Here is a 25555-nt window from a genome sequence, read left to right on the forward strand (position 1 = left end):
CAGGGTTCATATAATTTGTATATTAAAGTTATGCTTGACATTGCCACAACATTGTCATTACCGTTATCTTTGTTATTACAAAAAGCCTGCAAAGTTCACTTGTGAAGTAGACTGCGATTGAACCGCACATTATACATGATTGTGTTCATTCCACTGACCTTTTGACCTTTCCATTCCGTGTGCTTAATGCTAACTACCTTGGATGGATTGTCTCATAATAGGCGATAATGGTTGAAGATGATCCATTTTAAAAGGTCCCTGGTTAAATGTCTAGATCTCATTGATGCTCAGTTTAGGCCGGTCCTCCCTCTAGAAGGCAGCATTATTCTAACGGGACAAAGTCAGAAGATTCCTAGCATTGGTCCCCCTTCACTCCCTGTTTGCAGCGGCGGCTGGTGATCCAATTCGTAGGTGGGGTGCAGTAATGGACGGGGGTCCTCCCCAAGAAAATATAGAGTAGGTTTCTGGGATGCCAACGAGCTAAAGATGTATTCTGATTCATAGCCTACATCCTGACTTGCAGGGCCTGGACAAGCTTACACTGCTTTCACTTTCATTCCACTAGCCGTTGCTATTTGACTCATGGTTGTTACTCCGATATTGAGGCATATCATGATCAATGTCCTATAGTGTTTTACCCGAGTCTCAAGGTCTATTTCAAATGCACTTTGGGACCGTTGTATTATTTATTTTTTTAAATACTACATACCGAATGACTTAATTCATATGTAATTTACTTGTTCCTTTTAAGTATAACATTGCATGAGGAATCCAATTCCTCAACTGAAATGGGTAGAAAGTGCTTTTACGACTCTCTGCTAACTATCTATCACTTCTCTCTGCATGTAGTCATGTTGCGCAATGCACGAATGCTGCTGAGGGAGGTAGCCTATTAGATTCATTGGCTGAATTGTCCAATCAGCTCCAAATTACTACAATGAGTTGAAACACAAGACAGAGTGTAGTGTCAAGTGTTTCTTTAATACTCTTGGTAGGATAACAAACCTACGATGATTGATCGTTCCTTATGTCGTATGTTCATGTACAGGGGTTGGGTTTGTGTCGGGTGGGTCTCTTCTTTTTCTGTTTACTAATTATTTTGGTGTGTGTGTGTGTAGGCCTATATATATATATATATATATATATTATAATTTAATTAGTTTTACCCTGTTTATTTAAATTTTGTCTACCCATGGCACAATTCTTTCATTTGTGAACAAAAATTATGATGTAACTCCTGATTTGTCTACATCAGAGTTCAACATTATAAACTAAGAAGGAGGTAACTGATATGCAGCTAAGTTATAGTGCAATTTAGACTTATAATACTTAATTAAATTGATGTATGACCGTTATTCGTTTTCATCTTAAGGCAACAGTAGCTTAGTAGCTCCACTCGTGAAATGTTGGTCGTCAAATAATATTATTTCTCGAATATACACTTGGAGCAACAATACCACTACAACAGCGTGAATTTGAACCATTTATTTCAAGAAATATAAGCAAATGTATGTAAACAATGAAACTTATAGTACCTCCTGAGGGTCGTCAGCTTCTTTGTGCCCGCACTACTGGCCGTCTGGAGCTGGATATTTTAGTCGGATGGTCTGCACGACGCAAGTAGGTAAAACGACACGACAGCCTCGGCCCAATCTCTCGCCTTGCAGCACCCATTCCAGAAAGTCCCGGTAGGCTGTTAGGCGATATTGTCTAGACAAAACATTGAGCACACAGATAGCGAAATATGTTCTTTAACATTCAAAAATATGAGTTGGTTTCTAACGATACAAAGATTAATGTGTTACGTATTTTAAGAATCTAAGCTACCCACACATAGACCCAATGAAGCAGGACCAAACATATAAGCCGTATATACCATACATAACATAGCCACAAGGGGAGCAAGACCTTACTGAAGGCTGCAATAAATACTTTAGCCACAGAAGGCAGCACCACAGACCAGGCGAGAAAGCCGAGGGTTACGTCACATCGGCTCCCCCCACTACTTCCGGACCGCGCTGTTCAGACCATAAAAGCCTACAGATCGAGCATTGTCCTCAGAATTCTCCCGGTAGCTATTGGACAGGGTTATAGGTCTATTGATCAGCTAGGAGAACGCTCGCACGTGCTAAGATACATCTTCAATCTCTCTTTGCTTCAGAGTATCAGTTTACCATACCGGAAATACTTTATCAGGGCTCCAGAGTGCGCCTAATTTGGGCGCACATGCGCCTAGAATTCGGGGTAGTGCGACCAAATATTTTATTTAGGTGCACCGGTGCGACTGAACATTTATCTGGTATAATTATTATTATTTATTTTTTTACAGAGCAGTCTATTCATAATATTGTAATAACCACGGAAGAGGCAGTGAATGAAGTATTGATTAGACAGCGATTTATTAGACACCTAATAAACCGTTGGAACACGCAAGCCCGGTAACAATAGCAACGCCGGTAAACAAACCCGCGAAGCCCAATCCAGGGGCCTGTACTACGAAGCTCGATTAGAGGGTTAGCGAGGTATGTTGAGCTGAAAGCCTGGGTTAGCTGTACCATGAAAGTCAATCTCTTTAAGCGTCGCTGTATGACCATGGTGACTTACGCTCGCAACCAAACCTGGTCGGGAGCAGCTTTTCAGCGAGTCTACCCGGAGATCGGCTACTTATATCGGCGTGCGCAGCTTCCTAGCCCCTCCTCCGATAATGGCGTCACCATTTGTGGGTGTTCCCATGGACCTCGGCGCACTTCTCGTACAGGCGTCTCTCCGGAGACAGAGGGTTTTTCGGGACAGAACCGATCCCTTGGCATTGTCTGACGATATTCTTCATGAGAGATACAGATTCGGCATTTATTTAAGGCATTTATTTAATGGTCAAGATATTATTAATCAATGGCGTAAATATCGACGGTGCAACCGGTGCAGCTGCCCGGGTTGCCCCCCCCCCCCCCCCCCCGTCAACAACTTAGCGCAAGGCAGGCACGGTCCACCCCCCCCCCCTCAACAACTCAAAACTTGGATGCACCATAAATACGTGCTGGTGCACCCAAATTAAACATTTAGGCGCACCAGTGCACCCAAGGAAAATGTTAGTCTGGAGCCCTGTTTATACAAATAAAGTCTCTTTAAAGCTATTCCTTTGGATTCGATCACTTTCCTTGAAGAACTACGTAATAATTGGTGACCCCGGCGTTCTTGGGAAGTTCCGGACCAAGACTAGCGACCGCGAGGTCGTCGGGAAGTAGTGCAAGCTACTTACAGGCCCCACAAGAAAGGTAAACAGAACCTGTTGTCAATGACTGAACTCTGTATAGTTAGAATAGTAACATTAGGTGAATAGCTTGTACTGCCTCCGTCAGGCTGCGGGGACGTGTGGTCTCGGTCTGGTTTGAAATTCATACAGCCGGTTAGATAAACGGCCTAGGATACGCTAACAGATTGAAATTAAATAACTAACTCACGAAGCAAAGGGCTAGGAGTGTATTTTATATGGGTTCGTAGATAGACAGTATCCGATCCCGTCTAGATCTAATGTTTGTACCGCGTGGGAGAAATAATACCTGTGGTTTTTGTGTTGTGTGAAGAATGTACGGATGTTAAGCCAGTACAAAAGATATTTTTTATAACCGACCAGAAACGTTTGAGCCATTACGGTGGGGTGAAAAAGGTCAAATATTAACGTTAATCTAGCTTACTTGCATAAAACCGGTGGCGTGGCTTTGTTTGCTGTGGAGTTTGAATGGGTTTGATTCCTCCAGGCCCGGTCCATTGAAAATCGAAACTGCAAGTTCGTATAGTATATAACGCAGCCGTAGAGGCAAACTTACGCAGTTTTAATTTAATCTGTTTTGAGTGCCTCGCTAACCCCCCGTGGGGACAAACTTGCAGGAATCTCATACTTCTTATAGAGATCCAATACAGTGCGTTTGGCCAGTGCTATCTGGGTCAAACCTAACTAGTTTGTTTCTACAAGCGTTATTGGATGTACCACGTGGTGTACGATTTAAAGGGACGGCGCGTCTTGGAAACGTGCGTTTCCTTTGTTCATACCTCCCAGTCTTTATAGTCCGAGCACTTTTTTGAAACAAACGCCATTGCTCGAGAGCAACAGGGGGCTCAACTAAAGTGTTACATCCTCTCTCCCTCTCTCTCTATATCCCCCTCTCTCTCTCCCTCCCCCTCTCCCTCCCTCCCCCTCTCCCTCTCCCTCTCCCTCTCTCCCTCTCCCTCTCTCTCTCTCCCTCTCTCTCTCCCTCCCCCTCTCTCTCTCTCTCTCTCTCCCTCCCCCTCTCCCTCTCTCTCTCTCTCACTCACTCACTCCCTCACTTTTGAACTCACTCACTCACTCTCTCTCTCTCTCCTGCAAGTCAGTAGGGTCTGAATGGTCAGTCTTTTGTTAAGACTGCATGACCTCTGACCTGGGCAATAGCAGATCTCTCTCGCTCTCTCTCCCCCTCTCCCTAGCTCCCGCTTCCTCTTCCTCTTCCTCACTCACTCACTCACTCACTCACTCACTCACTCACTCACTTACTCACTCACTCACTCACTCACTCACTCACTCACTCACTCACTCACTCACTCACTCACTCACTCACTCACTCACTCACTCACTCACTCACTCACTCACTCACTTTGATACTCACTCACTCACTCACTCACTTTGATACTCACTCACTCACTCACTTTGATACTCACTCACTCACTCACTCACTTTGATACTCACTCACTCACTCTCTCTCTCTCTTCTGCAAGTAGGTAGGGTCTGCAATGGTAAGTTTTTTTTTAAGACTGCATGATCTCTGACCTGGGACAAAAGCAGATCTCTCTCCCTCCCTCTCCCTCTCCCTCTCTCTATCTCTCTCTCTCTCTAGAGATATGTTCTCTCTATCTCTCTCCAAGCACACACTTATTGAAGGCAACAAGTGTCATTTTTGACCTGGGTGTTTTGATAAGGCAATGGTAGCCTGCACAAAGGGACCCCCGGAAATATGTTCTCTCTCCATAAATATATTCCCTTAAAGATCCATCTGTTTCAAATGATAACAATGTTTTGGCAGCTACTTATTCAGCCAATGGTGCAAGTATAATTGTCACATTTCACTAGTCAATAGCTGGAAGTATTAGATTGTATATTTCACTCCGATATTTGAGGTATTTAGTTTGATTTTGATTTAAATATCAATATCTAGTTCATAACTACAGTTTCCGCACGCTCATTAAGTGCCCTCATCCTCATCCTCTACGAATCAATAAATCCATAGCAATAAGTTGAAAACCATCGGTAAAGCAATAGTTTCTGACGCATAATATTTTGGCTATAATTCTGTAACTAATAGAATTCAACATCTATGGGAGAACAATATTTATGTATACATGTGATAAATCTGTAAATCCACTTTGTTTGTACAGACATATTACTTTTGGGCAACCAGGAAGGTTGTTCCACAGTTTCAATATGGAATATTGAAAAGTCATTAACGTTGTACAATCTTGAAACTCCCAATTCCTCGCTCTTTCTCTCTGTCTACCTGCCTGTCTAAAGGTAGGCCCTCCCTCACCCCTTAAATTCCTTCCCCATCCTTTAGTCCCTGTCTCCCACCCCCCCTCATAAAGACCCCCCCCCCCCTTCCCCAGAGAATAGAATGAACCCCCACCCTTCCCACATCACCTCTCTCTATCTCTCTCTCTCTCTGTCGCTATTTTTAACAACGATAACTTCTATTTGTACTTCCCCTTATCATCCAAGGATCTCATAGGGCTATCTGTGTACATATAAATGTACACACAGCGCAGAAACAGAGTGTATTAAGAACACAAATTGCGGTTAAGTGGTAGCCTTATGCCATAAGGTACCACAGTTTTCAGCCGGACAGATAGAACTCTGAGAAGTTTCTGTAGTCAGCTGATACGCATGTAGTTTGCACCGCTGCCATATTTGTAGTTCTTGGTAGTGACTCCAACCCCCCCCTGTCCCCTCCCTTCGATCCCCCTTCGTAGATCTCCTCGTCTCTTCCTCCCGCCTAAACCCTCCTCGTAAATCCAAACCCAGCCTCTCCCACGACACATCTCTCTCTCTCTGTTGCTATTTTTAACAACGATAACTTCTATTTATAGTTCCCCTTATCACCCAAGGATCTCAGAGGGCTATCTGTGTACATATAAATGTACACACAGCGCAGAAACAGAGTGTATTGAGAACACAAATTGCGGTTAAGTGGTAGCCTTATGTTATAAGGTACCACAGTTTTCAGCCGGACAGATAGAACTCAAAGAAGTTTCTGTAGTCGGCTGATACGCATGTAGGTTGCACCGCAGCCATATTTGTAGTTCTTGGTAGTGCCCCCTACTCGTTAACACAAGATATTTCCCAATTACATCTCAACATCTCCAAATGTACCACAAGAATATAACTATTATAAGTCCCAACTAGACGACCACCAGCTTTCCAAGTAGCCGATCTACTGTTTTCCCCTCATCCAGCTCAAGAATCCCCTTGATTGTCTGCCCCACCAGACGAGACCAAATTTGCCTTGCAACAATAGGATCACACAGCCCTGCAACATAAAGAGGAACACACCTAGGCTGTACCTTCAAACGCTCTCTACCTAACATGGTAGAGATTCTAATTCAGAATGAATGAGCTTTACCTGCTTGCAGAACAAACCGCCATTCCAAGTCGTTCATCCCCTCTGCAATTCGACTACTGAATGCTCCGTAGTTGTGTATGTGTATTTGTTGTTTGTATGTTACTGTGTCTGTATGCAAGCTGCTCAAACAAATTGCCCCTAGTGGGATAAATAAAGTTGTATTGTATTGTATTGTATTGTATTGTATTAGTGGTTTTGGTTGTTTGATTATTTTATTATCAAACAAAATTCCTAGTCAGCTTGATTGACAGGTGATATGATCAGAGGGGTAGTGTTTATACCGCCTTCATGTAAACATGGAGACAGGATTGGATAGAGAGGCTCAGTAAAGGAGCTGCCGGTAGCAGAGTAGATATGAACCCTGGCTTCCACATCATAGAAGGAGACCAGACCCTCATCATAATCAACAAACACCCCCACCTTCTGGAGCTCAGCTCTCAGAGGGAGACGAACATTTGGGTTATCATTAAATACCAACTTATTCTTGTTGAATAAAATAGTCCAGTAACCTCTCTCAGGGGTTGATATGATGAGACCTTTTCTGTTGATGGACTCTCTGGCCACCCCTAAATGCCATGCAGTCTTGTCTTTAACCTGGACCTCAAAGTAAAATCCCCCTGAGGAGAAGCTCTGCCTCGTGAGAACAAATATTTTCACTGTAAATCTCTTAGGGTTGTCTGGGAGATCCTTCACTACACCTCCAACATGTACTTGTTTCCCATCTTCAGACAGGATGAGCTGGCGATGAGCTGTATCAGGATCCAGAGTCACATCTACTTCATACTGCTGGACCCTCTTCAGTTCAGCACCACGCAGCTTCCTCATCTCCATGTTCAGTGTCTCATCCAGCTGATGCAGGGATCTCCACACTTACACTTCTTTATGCCTGGTTTCAGGTCAGGCACCTTCTTCATCTCCATGTTAAGTGTCTCCTCCAGCTGATCCAGGCATCTCCTCAAGGTCCCTACGTATGACGGAGGACGAACCTCCACCGTCGTCCAGTCTCTGGTGGGTGGAGGATCCTTCAGGGATCTGAAGGCCTGGAGGAAGTTGAGATGGTCTTTAGTGTGTGAGAGCTGCTTCACCTCTAAGCTCCTATTGGTCAGATCTTCTATTTCCTGCTCCAGCTCTTTGATGAGGTCTTCAGCTTGTTTCTCTGTGGATTTTAGTTTCTCTTTAACCGTTTGGTTGAAATCATCCCGTAACTTTTCAATGCGGCGCATCAAAGCAGTGAGGACCTGCACACCATCGGCTATCTCTCTGTGTGCATCTTTCTTGCCCATTTCTACTGTGTCTTTGATCTCCTTAATCTTTATATTTCTCTCCTGGATCATCTGCTGAACATCAGACTCTATCTTCCCCAGCTGGGCCATCTTCACTTCATATTCCTCCTTTAGAGGTACAACAGGATGGGACCCGTGGTCTGTCTCTGTGCAGAACTGACACACAGACACCTGTTCACTCTGGCAGAAGAGCTCCAGAAGCCGGTCGTGTTTCTTACACATCCTGTCTTCCAGACGGTCCATAGGCTCGACCAGCTGATGTCTCTTCAGGACTGCGACTCTATGATGTGGCTCCAGGTGGTTTTGGCAGTAAGACATAAAACACGCGAGGCAGGATTTCACGGCCTTCAGCTGGGTCTCAGTACAGACGTCACAGGGAACTTCTCCTGGTTCAACACAAGGCTGCACTTTTATTCGAACAGACGTTTTAATCTGAGCAGCCATCTCTGATAAAAGGTTATTGACACGTAGATCAGGTCTTGCTTGGAAAAGCTCATTGCAAACAGGACATTTGTACTGGATTTGTTTATCCCAGAACATAATAATACAGTTTCTGCAGAAGTTGTGTCCACATGGTATGGTAACTGGGCTACTGAACTCATCCAGACAGATGGAACATGAAAAGTTCTCTTCAGACCAGGAAGGTTTAACAGAGGCCATTCCTAGAAACAGAAGACAATGTTTAAGTATAGCAATTCCATTATATTTCTAATTCCATATCGGAAATTTTCTCTGAAAGTTGTGCTGTTTTACTTACCTGGTTGTGGTTTCTGTCTGTCAGTCTATTGGTACCAAAATGAGTTTTATTTTCTCCTGAAAGAGAAACTGTTTCCACGTCGGGTGACTTTGGTTTCTATGATCCTTAAGTTTTGTTTCCGAACAAGACGTCCTGTCCTCTCCTCCCCTAACACCTGACTCCACCCCTAACACCTGGCTCCGTCCCCACGGACACAGAGTGTACTGATGTATCAACGTTTGTGCACAATAATTTACTGTGCAGGCTTCTTCAAATGCATTGAAGTGTGTTCAAATATGCTACATTTTTTAAAGAAAAAACACAGACCAAGAGCCGGTGCAAAACCAGAGACATTGTGCTGATTTAATGGTGATTAGCTACTTTAACTTTGATTAATAGTTATACAAAAACGGTTGTCTTGATTTAGCTTTCCCAGAGGCTGGAATTTTTCTCCAGTGTTTATAAAAACAACCCTCTCCCTATATGCCCAGGTTATATGTGCAGACAAAGTATAGTTTGTGATTTAATATTGATTTAACACTAGTAGTTACATAAGGCTCACCTCCCAGACTTCAACCTCATAAAACAGCTGCATCGTGTGACTTAGGGTAGGGCAGACGAACCAGACCAACAAGTTCACTATTCAGAGACAACACAGTCAATGCCAGCGAAGAGACCGCAAAACAAACCTAAAATGTGCAGTGGCACTTAGCAATGTCACATCATCACTGTCCCTGGCGTCTCCCTTAGGGATAGGGTGAGAAGCTCAGCCATCCGTGAGGAACTCGGATTAGAGCCGCTGCTCCTTTACTTAGAAAGGAGTCAGCTGAGGTGGTTCGGGCATCTGGTAAGGATGCCCACTGGGCGCCTTCCTTGGGAGGTGTTTCAGGCACGTCCAGTGGGGAGGAGACCTCGGGGAAGACCCAGGACTAGGTGGAGAGATTATATCTCAACACTGGCCTGGGAACGCCTCGGGATCCCCCCGTCAGATCTGGTCAATGTGGCCCGGGAAAGGGAAGTCTTGGGACCCCTGCTTGAGCTGCTCCCCCCGCGACCCGACCCCGGATAAGCGGACGAAAATTAGATGATGAGATGAGGGGAGACATCATCACTGGTGGTGCATTATGGGTAGCTCTTACGTGACAGGGACAAACAGTGTGAAAATCTGAAATGATGTACAACTGGTATCGTAGTTTAGTTCTAGTTGTTATTTTGGGTTATCAAGGTGTGATTGAGCCAATTGATGTTACATTAATCCATTGCACTCTTACATCATTTCAGTCCATGGATTTCCTTCTATTCTTTCAAGCCAACTGGATGGGTACTGTCTGCTTTCCCTCCAGGCTCCGTAGCCAAGCAGGTGACCAATCAACGAACACTCACCTTATGGTGACGGCTCAGCTCAGCAGAACTAGACAATCAAAGACCTTACCTGTGTTGTCTGGACAGCCTGATGAAACTCATGACTACAATAACTGGAGCAACTCTGCAGCCATTAGTTTGGTTCAAAATTATGCAAAATGTTCCAGAGTCTAAAGAAACCCGTCTAAAACCCTTCCACCAACGACTTAATCAAGCAGAAACATTTTTATTCCTTTTCAAACCAATTAATGGGGAGAAAAAGGAGATAATAAGAATGACATTTTGGACAGTAGGGTTACTACAGCGGTCAAGTTGTAAATGACAACCAAACACGCTGTTGGCGCTGGACCTAACCCTAACCCTAACCCACTAACATAATGCAAAACATGCATTCTTGATTGCACATCAGGTTTTCACCGTCTCTGGGGTGGAGTCAGAACTTTTGATTGACGTAACCTGATAACCCAGAGCAGCCAGTAACTATTAACGCGTGCAATAGCTTGTGTTTAATTGAGGGTGACGTGAGTGCATCTTTACATTTGTTTTTTAAATGTTATGCACTTAAAGGGATTCTTCACCTATTTGCATTAAAGGTCCAATGGCATGAAAATCTCACTTCATGTTGTTTTCTAACCTTAATATGAGTTCCCCTAGCCTGCCTATGGTCCCCAAATGGCTAAAACAAAGGTCGATCAACAAAGTCACAACTTTTCTCTGTTTTGGGACCTCAGTGGTGGAACGAGCTCCCTGTCGATGTCAGGATCGCAGAATCGCTCACCTGCTGTCCGCAAAAGACTAAAAACTCACCTGTTCAGAGTTTACCTCGACTCTGCATAGCTACCCAGCCCCTTCCGGCCACCATTGTATGTTGTACGTCCTGGCACTTAATGTACTCACTTATTGTATGCACTTAATCTACATTGCACTTATTCATAGTACTGAATTGTGTAGCATTTGCAGTAGCTGCTATCATTGCTCTACACGGGGAATGGGTAAGCCAAGCTCAGGCGTGCTGATTTGGAATGTGGCCCCATGTGTCATCATAAGGGGCCAAGCTACATCCCCTTTCTCTGCCTTGTCCGCCCAGAGAATTTGGCCCGGCAATGAGACACTGAGCTAAGACCGTGCGAGCGCCTCATGTGTGTGTGTGTGTGTGATTACACACACTGTAATGCAAGTGTTGTACACTTCTTTGTTATTTGGATAACCGTTCTGCTATTGGTGTTATGGCACATAACACGTTGGTTCTCTGACGTCTCTGGTATTTACACAATGAGACTGTAGTGGGGGTTATCTCAGCCATGGTTGAGAAGGAATTGGGGGAAAGGAACTCTGGCTTTGACTTCCTGGGGGGGGGGCCGTGGTGCCTCGGCAGCAGGCAGTGGGAAGCGGGGCTCCGGCGGGAGACAATCACAGGCAACAATCCCTTTGTCCTCCATGTCGCGGTTCTGTCTACTTCAGATTGATGTGGAAGTGGAAGAACCAGAGACGTCGACGAACCCGACGCAGTCGTTTGAGATGCATAATATCGTCTGGAGGCGGACACAGCTTTTGGCCATGATAATGTTTATTATATGATATAGATATCTATGCATAGTATATTATTTGGATATAGAGCTCCAGGACTCCCGCCGGAGCACCCGGAGTGTTCTAGAATATTTACAAAACAGGGCCAAAAGCTGTGTGCGCCTCGTCATTGCGATAGAGACAATGAGCTGCCTGCGACCGTGTGTGTGTGTGTGTGTGTGTGTGTGTGTGTGTGTGTGTGTGTGTGTGTGTGTGTGTGTGTGTGTGTGTGTGTGTGTGTGTGTGTGTGTGTGTGTGTGTGAATAAACACGCAAGTGTTGTACACTTCTTTGTTATTTGGATAAAAAGCTGGAAAAGATGGAAAAAAGCACAATATCCACTGTGGACGGTTTCAGTTGACTCCTCCGCTACTGAATAACATATCCAGCACCGGAGAAGTCTCGCTCGCACTCGAAAACCCGCAACCGGCCCGAAAAATACCTGGTCTAAGTGCACTAGCAGATAGCGCAGTTGGTGTTGCTATTTTGACGTACCATGGCATGTCGGAACTGCAACATAAGCTTACACACGAGTAGGCTATACACAGCACAAACATGCAAATGATTTGCCTAATTTAGATTTTAAGATGATGATGATGTTGTTTCTGGAAACATTTTTTTTCATGAATCAACACTGTAGTAGGCTATGCCATGCAGTAAAATAATAATAAGAACAATAATAAACTTGTGCAAAGTAAAACAAAATCTTGTTTTAGGGTAAATGATAGGCTAACGTTGGTTCAATTATTTGCGAAAGAACAACTGATACAGTGGTAATAAGTTGTACTTTTAAATCAATGCTTGACAGTCATCGTGTATAAGCCCATATGAGACTTCACTATTCAGAGACAACACAGTCAATGCCAGCGAAGAGACCGCAATACAATTAGAGTTAGCAATGTCACATCATCACTGGTGGTGCATTATGGGTAGCTTTTACGTGCCAGGGACAAAGAATGTGAAAATCTGAAGTGATGGACAATTGGTATCATAGTTTAGTTGTTATTTTGGGTTATCAAGATGTGATTGAGCCAAATGATGTTCCATTAATCCATTGCAGTCTTACATAATTTCACTCCATGGATTTCCTTCTATTCTTTCAAGCCAACTGGATGGGTACTGTCTGCTTTCCCTCCAGGCTCCGTAGCCAAGCAGGTGACCCAGTACACTCACCTTATGGGGTCATTTCAGCTGAATCAAGCTACAGAGTTATTACTGAACTAGACAATTAAAGACCCTTCTACCTGTGTTGTCTGGACAGCCATATGGAATTCATAACAACAATAACTGGACCTGCTCTTTGTAACTCTTTCACTGCAGCCATTAATTTGGCTCACACAAAACGCACAAACACAAACAGGTATCACCATAACAACAACTCAGCATAAAGCTAAAGTCAGACAGTCTCTCTCTCTCTCTCTCTCTCTCTCTCTCTCTCTCTCTCTCTCTCTCTCTCTCCCTCTCTCTCCTCTCTCTCTCTCTCTCTCTCTCTCAAATATGAGTGAAACCTCATGTGTCATGCTTAACTGAAGAGTATATAGTGTCAAGGGGTGAGAGAGAGAGATAGACACACACACAAACACACACACACACACACACACACACGGACGGACGGACGGACGGACGGACGGACGGACGGACGGACGGACGGACGGACGGACGGACGGACGGACGGACGGACGGACGGACGGACGGACGGACGGACGGACGGACGGACGAGAACCGACGGACGGACGGACGGACGGACGGACGGACGGACGGACGGAGTAATGCACCGGCAGGGGGTGCATTACTACACTGAAACTACACTGGGACCATCCAAGCAAACTCTTACTTTCTGGATTCTTGAAAGTAGACAAGAGGGCATCCTGGGTATCTTACATTATGTCAAATTAAATTACTTAGTTCAACTGAATTCCCCCCAAATTATTGCATTAACATGCCGCTAGTGTCCTTCAATGTATTTAAAGGGTCTGCTTGGATGGTACAGGTGTAGTTTCAAAAAGGCACCCCCTGCCTGCGACATCCATTGGTTACTGCTGCAATCATGTCCCGCCCACGGCTGCTCTGCCTCATACGGATACAAATCACTTTTGCTACACATGTACCACCTAGACGTTTTGCAAAAAAACCCACAGCTCAGACTTGCAGGAGCAGATTCGAGCAGATGTTGATGTGATGATGTGCTTTTCTTGCACAGCAATCTAAAGAACCATGCCAAACACCAGATAGTGTAAATCACCGGCGTTACATCGAATGTGTCTAATTTTCCTTCGGCTGCAGGCCGGTCATCAGTATCAATTAATAGCGGGTCTGGTCGGGTGCAGAATGTAATTTAAGGACACGGCCGGGTGCGGGTTTGCATAATAAGACCTGTGTATTGATTCTCGGCCATTGTGGAGAAGGAATTGGGGGGAGAAATTTTGGCTTTGACTCTGTGAAGTCCAGATTGAACCGCAACTTCAGATTGATTTGGAAGGACTAGAGACGTCGGAGAACCTGATGCAGTACTTTATTCTTAATATCATCCAGAGGCGCACACAGCTTTAGGCCGTGATACTATATACATATTCAATTTTATCATCCAGATGTAGAGCTCCAGGTCTCCCGCCGGAGCTCCCGGAGTATTCTAGAATATCTTATAGAACACGGCCAAAGCTGCTTGCACCGGATGATATAATGAATAAACGACTGCGTCTCTGGTACTACATCATTGCTTCTTTTGCGCTCGTTTGATCTACCGGTCACACCGGTCACAAGGTAACGTCAAAATCCATCCGATAGCGCAAATTCACACCGGTGAACTCTCTATACCATTTATCCATGCACCCCTAAGTCCCACCCACTGGCACTGATCTTTCTGTCTGTCTGTCTGTAATAGGTCTTTATCGTCAGTGGTCGTCCCACCCCCTTGGCGAGGAACTCGTGCTTGTAGGTTTTTAGAGCTTGCTGCTTTAATATCGTAGTTTTGCGTCATTTAAGCTGAAATATATGACTCGGTTTCTTAAGATACAAAGCTTAATGCAAATAGTTGTGTCCCTTTAAAGTTCCAATGGTCGACCAGCGTCACCAAACTTTAAAATAACATGACACATAAGATTTCCAGAACAAGACTCGTAGTGGGGGTTATCTCAGCCATTGTTGAGACGGAATTGGGGGAATGGAACTTTGGCTTTGACTCCCTGAAGTACATGAACCATAACATGGAGGAGAAAGGGATTGTTGCCCGCGATTGTCTCCCGCCTGAGCCCCGCTGCCCACTGCCGAGGCACCACCACCACGAGGCACCATCTATCTCTATCCATAGAATGTCTCCCGCCGGAGCCCACTCGTAGTGGCTGTAATTCTGCACCAAGGCTGAATTTCTTGAACATCTTCAAGTACTGTATTAGGGGCCCACTAACACCTATATAAAAGCATCCATGAAGTAGCATGCCATGGTCCTTTAATCATGCGCTGAAATGACACTCACAATATTAAATAAACAGTCTAATTAGATGTACTGCAACATATGGTTTAAAATATAATTTGTAAATAGGTTATAGGCTACAGTTTGTGTTAGGAATCAGTCAACGGAGTGAATGTCCAACATGTGAAGGACTAGTGGTCCCCCTGAAGGTAGAAGTAGACATTACACATCAGCCCAGTGATAACAATATCAAATATTGCTGGTCTAAAATATGTTAAAATAGAAACAACTGAAGTAATACATTTTAGAACTGTTTTGGATATATTTATTAAATGATGATGGGGACTAAATCCGCCATTTCAAGAAGTAGAATCGTTTCCAGTGTCAGTGGCGGACTCAGACTGTTTGAAGGGCAGGGCCGAAAAATAAAAAGGGCACATTCTGGACAACATGGGGCCCCACCAGCGGACACAGTGGCTTTTCTAACTTGATGGTGTTTTGTTCCCCCAACGGAGCCTTAAAGGCAGCGCTGCCTGGAAGGTCCTATCCCCTAACCTTAGCAAGTGCTGCCTTGAAGGTCCCATTCGGGGCACTTGCAGGGTTTTTTCTAAACAAGGGAACAGGGGCGCTGCGCCCCGATACTCCCGGCGTGCGCCATCCTACCGAAATGCCGACTGAACCTGTCAGACTTGGATCTGTACTTACATGCTGCTGTACAACATACACCATTTCTCAAAACGATCTTTTCTCCGCGAAAATATCCCAACACCACCACCTGACAATGTGTCTGATCCTCAAATAACTTATAATTACTCCAAAAATATTCCGATCCGAATTGGAGTTTCCCAGACCGAGTCGACATGCTAACGTTAAAGTTATTAGCAGCTAGCTAGCTAGCTACTATGTATTTGAATGGGTTTTTGGTCTAGGCGCTAAGATGCTAAGCAAGTATACAAGACCATTCCAGTTCTCTCTGCACAAAGCGGTTTCAATGAACGACAGAAATAAACAAATGCTGAGTGTTGATCAAGAGTTTTGCGAGAACAGTCGAACAGTCGAACAGGGTTCCCTGTTACCAGGGAACCCGTAGCAGGGAACTAAATGGCAGCTGCATGGCCGAATTAGCCCAATAAAAGTGTAGTAACCCAGAGAACCAGCTACAACATAGTTTTCATCCAAACGAGCCGTCTTTAGCGAACGGTGAATTGCATTGGCTTCTACGAGCAGTCGGCTTTCGGACGCGAGCTTAGGGACCGTCTGCAAAGTGCAAAACTGAATTGCATTGGCTTCTACGAGCAGTCGGCTTTCAGCCGCGAGCTTAGGGACCGTCTGCAAAGTGCAAAACTGAAAACGACAACAATAGTAACATTTCTATAGCGTCGCCATTATTGACTCTAGAGCCCCAAAACTTGTTCCATAGAGGCATGGCACAGGAGGTCTACCATGACTAACGCTACCCTGAACCACCTCCTCAGGATCAGTATTGAGGGGCCTGCAATTGATCAATTTGATTTTGACAAGGCAGTGAGCCATTTGGGCAGTCTCAGGAACAGACGGCTGCTGTTGTGATTTGTCCTACTTAATAAAAGTTTAGCCAATATTTTTGAAATTTGTCGTGTTTATTTACAGGGTAAAGTTGTACAAGTCTACCAAAAGTTGATAGTATTTTAGTTTTTCAGGATGACCACAAGAGCTAGAATTTCTCTCTAAGATAGCCTCAGAATGTACCATTTAATCATTATTTTTTCAAAGGCTTCGCACCGTGGAAGGGGGAGACCCCCCTTCCACACCATCCCCCGCCTCGGTCGCGGTGCTCCCTCGGCTTTGCGCAGGAGTCTGCTCCCTGCTACTTTTTTTTCCAGAAAAAACCCTGACGTGTTACATCTCCATGTAGCACTTAACAGAATAGTTGGGATCATAATTTAAACGGGGGATCTGAGGGTCCTCCCGCAGAATTTTTTTTGCTTCAAAGACACTGTTTCCCCTTATTCTAGCGACTTTATAAACACCAAAATGAGTTGTTCACATCATTGTGCACTTTCACATTTTAGCCAAAGAAAGGAGGATGCCTTATTGCTTTCATCTTTACTAACATTTAAGTAAAAATTAGACTGGATACAATTCAATGTGGCGCTACCATACAGTCTTTGACCGCTGACAGCCAGCTACGGAAACATTGAAGGAAGTTTTCTTTCATGTTGAGGTGATAGCTGACCATTATCGTCTCTCTTGCATGAAATGACCTACACTTGAATGATCTTGAACGCTCAAAAAATGTATATACATTTTAAACGGATTATGCAAACTGAAAATATTAGGTTTTTCTAACTTGGCATCTAATTGCGCTTTTCCACTATGGGTACTGACATACTCTTAATCCGCTTTTTGCTTCGTTATCCAGTGGAGATTTAAGTACCACTCGATGTAGCTGTTTGTCATGGCGACGCCACATGAAAGCAACGCCTCGCATTCCCCGTTCATCAGCTACCAAAGAGAGGAATGTCTGCACCTCAATAGCTAACCACAACATGTTTTTTTCGGTTTGCCATATTCTTGCCCCAGAGGGCAGATCATCATCATCAGGGGCAACCTAGGGCACTCATTAATTTTTGTTCACGTGTAAAGGGCAGCTAATAAGGCACTTTCTCCCATTTTCACCACCATAGAGGGCACTTTAGCACACTTTTTCAACCATGGGGGCACCAGACGGGCAGAAGGGCACCAGATGGGCAGAAGAGCACTAGAAGGGTACTATAAGGACCAGACGAGCAGAAGGGCACTATCAGGGCACTATCAGGGCACTAGAAGGGCACTGGAAGGGCACTGGAAGGGCACTAGAAGGACCAGACGGGCAGAAGGGCACTATCAGGGTACTAGAAGGGCACTAGAAGGGCACTAGAAGGGCACTAGAAGGACCAGACGGGCAGAAGGGGACTATCAGGGCACTAGAAGGACCAGACGGGCAGAAGGGGACTATCAGGGCACTAGAAGGGCACCAGACGGGCAGAAGGGCACTATCAGGGTACTAAAGGGGGCACTAAAAGGGCACCAGACGGGCAGAAGGGGACTATAAGGGCACTCATTAAGGCACGTCATTGAATTTTCTTGTTCTAGAGGGCACATCATCATAATTTATTGTATGAAGCAGCACCCTAGAGGGCACCTAATCATGTTTTGCACGTGAAAAGGGCAACCAATAAGGCATTTCGTCTCATTTTCGACACTCTTGAAGGGCACTTTAGCGCGCTTTTTCAACCATTGAGCCACGAGGGGGGGCGGTCGCCCCTGCCCCCCCCCCCTGAGTCCGCCACTGCCCAGTGTAATGAACGTGAGGAATACAGCTTATTTGTTCAACTACACTATTTAATATTAATACAGGGAGCAAGGATTAGGAGACACAAAGAACGTCCCGCCCCTCTGTGGTGATACCTGCTCCCGCCACTGGGTGTCACTCATAACACTGATTATGGGACTGCTGCTGGTATGTGCCAGGGCACAGGTCGTAGACTATGGCAGCGAAAAATCTAACGGGTATTTCCAAACATGCAATGTGTATGCAAGACAATAATTAACACAACCCTGGATGAGTTAGCAAAGAGAGCAGAGAAAGGAGAGACGATGTGGAAGAGAGGAAGGAGAGAGGAGAAACTAAGATGAGAGGATGGAGAGGAGAGATGACAAGACAAAGTCACGGTACTCACAAATATGGGGGGAATCTTTACATGTAGTCACTAGGAGCTTTGTGTAAGGTGGAACACATGTTGGGTTGTTGTATGGTGGACATTAAAAGTCATTTACTCATCAGATCATTTCAATTTTTATTAACATCAGAAAAGTATTTTTAGATTTGATTATGTTGTCATTCATGATTCCGAAGTATGAACTACTAGTAATGTTAGATGATGATATACCCTTAATCCTCAAAAAATTCTTTACATAACTGTGCCCATTAATAATTGTATAGCAGTAAATCTTTAAAAAACTGGAGAAAACAGAAAATGAAGGCTATAATGTTATCTAATTGACAATGGGTTATAATTTGAATAATCAGGGTTCACTTCCTACTCAATTTCTCCTTGTTAAATGACAGCAGTACAAAATTAATGCAGATCTCTCAGATCTCACATAGTAGAGATTCTAATTCAGGAAACACCATTAGTTGTTTTGGTTGTTTGATTATTTTATTATCAAACAAAAGTCCTAGTCTGTTAGATTGACAGGTCAGATGATCAGGGGGGCAGAGTTGTTACCATTATAATCCTAAAGACCTGGGCAGAAGATTGGATACAGACAGTCAGTAAAGGTGCAGCCAGTAACAGAGTAGATATGAACCCTTGCTTCCACATCATAGAAGGAGACCAGACCCTCATCATAATCAACAAACACCCCCACCTTCTGGAGCTCAGCTCTCAGAGGGTGACAGACATTAGGGTCATCCTGGAATATAAACCCATCCTTATATGAGTGAAGAGTCCATAAAGCATTCTCAGGGGTCAATTTTTTCTGACCTTTTCTGTTGATGGACTCTCTGGCCACTCCTAACCACCATGAAGTTTTGTCTTTAACCTGGACCTCAAAGTAAAATCTCCCTGAGGAAAAGCTCTGCCTTGTGAGAACATACATATACTTTGTAAATCTCTTAGGGTTGTCTGGGAGTAGGCCTATCTTCCCTACACCTCCATCATGTACTTGTTTCCAATCCTCAGACAGGATGAGATTGGGATGAGCTGTATCAGGATCCAGAGTCACATCTACTTCATACTGCTGGACCCTCTTCAGTTCAGCATCATCACGCAGCTTCTTCATCTCCATGTTCAGTGTCTCCTCCAGCTGATCCACAGATCTCCTCAAGGTCCCTACGTATGACGGAGGACGGACCTCCACCGTCGTCCAGTCCCTGATGTGTGGAGGATTCTTCAGGGATCTGAAGGCCTGGAGGAAGTGGAGGTGGTCTTTAGTGTGTGAGAGTGGCTTCACCTCTATGCTTCTATTGGTCAGATCTTCTATTTCCTGCTCCAGCTCTTTGATGAGGTCTTCAGCTTGTTTCTCTTTGGATTTCAGTTTTTCTTTAACCGTTTGGTTGAAGTCATCCTGCCACTTTTCAATTTGGCGCTTCAGAGCAGTGAGGATCTGCAAACCATCTGCAATGTCTCTGTTTGCATCTTTCTTGCTCAATTCTACTTTGTCTTTGATCTCCGTTATCTTTTGTTGTCTCTCCTGGATCATCAACGGAACTTCAGCCTCTATCTTCCCCAGCTGGGCCATCTTCACTTCATATTCTTCCTTTAGAGGTACAACAGGATGGAACCTGTGGTCTGTCTCTGTGCAGAACTGACACACACACACCTATTCAGTCTTGCAGAAGAGCTCCAGAAGTCGGTCGTGTTTCTTACACAAAAAAATTCTTCTTCAAAAATCTATAATCTGGGAAAACAATGCATAGTAAGAAAATGCATGTTTTATTGTATAAAATAGACACACAGAAATAATTTCGATTACAGTGTTTTAAAAACATAAAGAAGGATAATTGTCTCACGGACAATAGTCCTGTAGTGCTATTGACTAGTAGCCTATGACTGATCAGACGTCGATCCCCGTACAACGTCAATGTCTTGTCACCTTAAAATACATATCTGTGTTAATACAGCGGACAATAGTCCTGTAGTGCTATTGACTAGTATGACTGATCTGACTTTGCTGCCGCACACACGTTTCGAGGCGATATAATAGCCTGGCTTTAACAGGCTGTGCGCGCTCCCGCGGCTGAAATCACTTTCTGGCAGCTGATCACTTTTCGGCACAACACCTGGTTTCCGGGGCTTCCCCGAATACTTTTTATCCAACCCCGAGCTGCTCATTGGCGCTACGCTGCTATAGGAACTCTCCCCGATTTGCACGCGCATAGAGCACACACGTGCAGCAGAGCTGAGAGCAGCAGACAGCGAAACAGTCTGGATGACCCCCTGGGTTTGGTGTGTGTTTGTGTGTGTGTGTGTGTGTGTGTGTGTGTGTGTGTGTGTGTGTGTGTGTGTGTGTGTGTGTGTGTGTGTGTGTGTGTGTGTGTGTGTGTGTGCTATTGCTGCTAGATATACAAAGGACAACTTGTCATTTTTGTGCTCTATTTGTTCATACTGTTATTAAAACTGATAAACCTATTCAGCCTTCCATGATTGTTGATAATCGTTATACTCTTAAATCAGCGGGTTGTAGACCCCTGCGTTGGTGAGTGTGGTGCGACACCCCATAAGCGCCACACACGTACACGTACCGGTGGGACGGGTTTGTACGAGGCTTGGAGGGAATCATCATAGTACCCACTACAATAAAATAGACTACACCACTGGGCGCACACACACACACACACACACACACACACACACACACACACACACACACACACACACACACACACACACACATACACATACACATACACATACACATACACACACACACACACAGTCAAAGCATGTCAGACTTATGCGATGTGCGAACATAATCGCAAGTTGGATACCGTTCTGGTGAAGTTGGATCGGGCTTAAACAGGCCACCGAAATTCGGCTTTTTGGATTCTGGATTCTGGAGTTTGGATTACTGCAGAGAGTATCAGAGAGACTTTAAGGTTGGCTAAAAATTGCAGAGTCGGCCTGACCCAAAGCAATCGTTATCTTTATTCGGCTCCCACACTTCGGCCTTGGAAGGCTGATATCTCTCCACTCCCCTGGTTGTTATGCAGACAGATGCCCTGCCACCCCTCTCCCCATCCTCCACCTCCCGTGAACTTTGTCTCTGGTTCAGAACTCTTCGTGGACAATAAAGTCCTATCTGTCTGTCTGTCTGTCTGTCTGTCTGTCTGTCTGTCTGTCTGTCTGTCTGTCTGTCTGTCTGTCTGTCTGTCTGTCTGTCTGTCTGTCTGTCTGTCTGTCTGTCTATTAGTTACTATGCAACAAATAGCTGGAATAAACTCCCTGAGGATTTAAGACTTGCCCCACCTCTGAGCACCTTCAAAACAAGATTGAAGACTTTTATGTTTGCTTTAGCTTTCTGCTAAATCTTAAATACTTTACCTTTATTTTACTAAAATGCCTTTTTAACTTTCCCTTTTATTTTCTATTTTTACCAGAAAAATACATGATCTGATACCAGAGAGAAAGGTTGCTGGGCTAGAGTCCTAGAAGCTGGGTTAGAGTCCTAGAATATTGTCCTTTAGGTCGGGTTGTAGTCCCGACTTGGGTTCCAGAGAGACTGTTGATCTGATCTTAAATAACTTTCAATTTAATTTTCTCACTTTCTTAAATACATTGCACTTTCAATTTTACTTACTAAAAAGCCTTTTTAACTTTCAATTAAATTTTCTATTTTTACCAGAAAGATACATGATCTGATACCAGAGAGAAAGGATAAGGGTTACTAGAATCCGGGTTGGAGTCCCAGAGAAAGTACCAAGTTCCTTTAGGTCGGGTTGAAGTCCCGACGCGGATACCAGAGAGACTGTTGTTCTGATCTTAAATACATTGCACTTTCTATTTTACTCATTTCTTTGCATATGTTTTCTTTTACTTATCTATTATTTTATTTTATTGTATAACAATGTTTATATGTGAAGCACTTTGAGTCTGCCTTGTGTATGAAAAGTGCTATATAAATAAAGTTGCCTTGCCTTGCCTTGCCTATCTATCTATCTAGACTTGTGAAAAACACCAGCAGCACTATAATGAACATCGTCTCAAGTGTGACCCACCCAGTGATGTTCAATAGACAAGACCCAGATTAGACTGGAGCCAGAGGCTACTATGACGTATAGAGGCTCTATTGACAATGCATGACATAAAAGACTCTATTCAACTAGGCGGCAGCAAGGGAGTTTCAGTAGAAGGCCTGAATGGAGGCCGCAATAAAGGAGGGATGAAGTCAATTGTACAGTAAGGACATAAATCAAATCAATGATGAATGGACAAAGAAAATAAACAGCACAGGTCTAGACTGCATTACCAGGGGAGGTTAGTGTAGTTATGCATTAAAATATGTAGACAAAATGAAACCACCATTACACAGGAACCAATTCAAAGCAAATCAACGCTGTTCTTCAGCACTGAAATGTACCTACTCACAGTAAGCTAACAAACCACACAATCAATCACACCAGCAAGAGGGATATTCTGCCCATCTGTCTCCCCTTTAACACAGCAGACAGCCCCACAAGAAAGATAACTGAAAGTGGCCCATACTCGTTATCAGTTAAAGACACACAAACATCTAATAAGGGGAAAACAGTGGATGGTTCTTATATTGACGTTGTTTAAAATCTTGCTAGACTTGCTTCTTGGCTGTAATCACTCCGAGTGTGAGTCCCTCACCTAACACGAAGAGTCAAATCAAACAGCCAACCAGGGCCTCAGCTGCTCCCTCAGGTGAGTCTCAGGGCAGAGAGGCCCAGGTGAGCCTCCCGCCCCTTTTTATAGACTCCGCCTCTTGCCTGGGTCCTAGTGATGGACTGTTACCTTCCCTTCCACACAAGCATGAGAGGACATTCGTCGGGATACACAGTCAACATTCCTTGTTGGTCAACAGGTTTTTGCCTTTATTCAACTTAATAAAACTGGTAAAGTCAGGATAATGCCTAACAGAAAGGTGGAGGATAAGATTACCAATAGAATCACTGTATGCGGAGGAACGATGACCACCGTTCAGTGTTCCCCGTGAGAGAAACAAAACATACAGAAACAAAGCTGAAACATGAACTAAGTAAAGAAACTGTTCAGTTCCACATTCAGGGAGCTAGCTTTGGTTAAAGGAGACAGATAATGGTGTTTTCCCAACAAGTAAACATAGTATATGAGTTCCAGAAAACATGTTTTTCAAGTTGTTTGCTAGAAATAGCTTTTGGGAAAAAAGATTCTCTCCTACCGCTATTCCCCTCTGTTTCAGTCCCTTCAGAATGCGCTGTTTCTGGTGTCTGTAGCTTTAATGCAAATGAACTGCTGCCCATCGACCAACGAGTGTGCGGACTCCTGAAGCTCTATTTCTAAATTATATAATCATAATTTTATATAATATATAGATATATCTAATCACGGCCAAAAGCTATCAGCGCCTCGGATGATATTATGAATCATAAAGACTGCGTCTGACGTCTCTGGTACTGCGTCTGACGTTCTCTGGTACTACCACAACAAGTAAAGACTCGTAGTGGGGGTTATCTCGGCCATGGTTGAGAAGAATTGGGGGACTGAGCTGCCGGACTGCCGCTGAGCTCCCCCCGCCGGAGCTGCCGGCAGTCTGGCGGGGGGAGCTCGGCGGCAGTCCGGCAGCTCAGCCACGGGAGTGCAATCCCTTTCTCCTCCTCCGGCAGTCCTGCAGTTCCGGCGGAGAAAGGGATTGTACTCCCGGAGCAGAGCTGCCGAGCTCCCCCCGCCGGGGCTGCTCGTCCGCTGGTCCACAAAATGTTAGCTATGCTCTGATTGGAGGGGGGTGGGGAAGTGGGAGGTGATATTCAAATGTGCCCCCTTCCTACGTAGGAGGGGGCGTTGAAACTGACTCGCTCGTTTGGTAACTGTAGGCGGGGTACTCTCAGAAATGCATATCCCACTCCACTTTGTGTGAGTGTGGAAGCACCAGAGACCCAAAACAACCCCCAAAATCCCAGGAAAAGTGTTGTTTTCATAATATGTCCCCTTTAAAGAACACACATTATCACCCTATCTCCCCCTTAGGGGACACAAAGACACACAGGCAAACATAGATATACACAGACACACACAGACACAGCTGTATGCGGACACACACACACACACACACACACACACACACACACACACACACACACACACACACACACACACACACACACACACACACACACACACACACACACACACACACACACACTCAGAGATGGAAATTAACTTTTTTGCCCACCAGCCACTGTGGCAGGTAGATTTAAAAATCTACCAGCCACTCATCTTTTTTACCAGCCACTTTTTATACGCTATATATTTTTTTAATATATGCGTACATTTTAAACAATATAATAGTAACAATAGATAAGAAAAGTGTTTATCATACACATCAGTTGGTGTTACGATGACAAGTTTGGGGATAATTCATCTATACAAAGTATTTTCATTAAAAAACGAATTTACATATTAATAAAACAACATGCATGGCTACACCATCATAAGTCAATAGGAACATTTGTTTTTTTGTATTTACATGTGACTGCATACAAATGTGTCCACACAGACATGGTAACTAACGTATGATAGTAAGCATTATATGCCCTTAACACTAATATTCAGAAGAAAATATGTGTGGCATTCAGTCCAATGCTGAAAATATATCTGTGGCATTCAGTAGGCCAATGCTGTGGTAAAGTGTGTAAAGTATGACCAAGTGTTTCTTTCTGTTCAATAGATAGAACTTTATCAATCCCCTGTAGGAGAAATGTGTTAATGTTTGTCCCTATAAAACAATAATGGTAAAATAATAAATACAAAACACGACGGTAACTGAGTAGGTCAAACCGTCCAATCTGAAGGCTCTACTTAACCACT

The 25555-nt window shown here is 44.2% G+C and overlaps 1 protein-coding gene across 1 annotated transcript; it reads right to left on the bottom strand.

Annotated features, from left to right (window-relative positions):
- Positions 1-6878: 6878 nt before the first annotated feature.
- On the bottom strand, positions 6879-8590 carry LOC115542303 (E3 ubiquitin-protein ligase TRIM39-like). The gene is made up of 2 exons (XM_030354552.1): positions 7553-8590; positions 6879-7487 (listed from the first exon to the last, which is right to left on the bottom strand). The coding sequence occupies exons 1-2, from the start codon at positions 8588-8590 to the stop codon at positions 6879-6881; spliced, it is 1647 nt and encodes a 548-aa protein (XP_030210412.1).
- Between the last annotated feature and the right edge of the window lie 16965 nt (positions 8591-25555).

The sequence above is a fragment of the Gadus morhua genome, chromosome 4 (assembly GCF_902167405.1).
Source record: "Gadus morhua chromosome 4, gadMor3.0, whole genome shotgun sequence".
Classification (NCBI taxonomy): Eukaryota; Metazoa; Chordata; class Actinopteri; order Gadiformes; family Gadidae; genus Gadus; species Gadus morhua.

What these genes read in the sequence shown, in the direction of transcription:
- LOC115542303 (XM_030354552.1), bottom strand. Translation starts at nt 8,590, where the DNA reads ATGGCCTCTGTTAAACCTTCCTGGTCTGAAGAGAACTTTTCATGTTCC. An exon ending in TTAACATGGAGATGAAGAAG is followed by an intron (nt 7,488 to 7,552) that starts GTGCCTGACCTG and finishes CAGCTGGATGAG; the next exon opens with ACACTGAACATGGAGATGAG.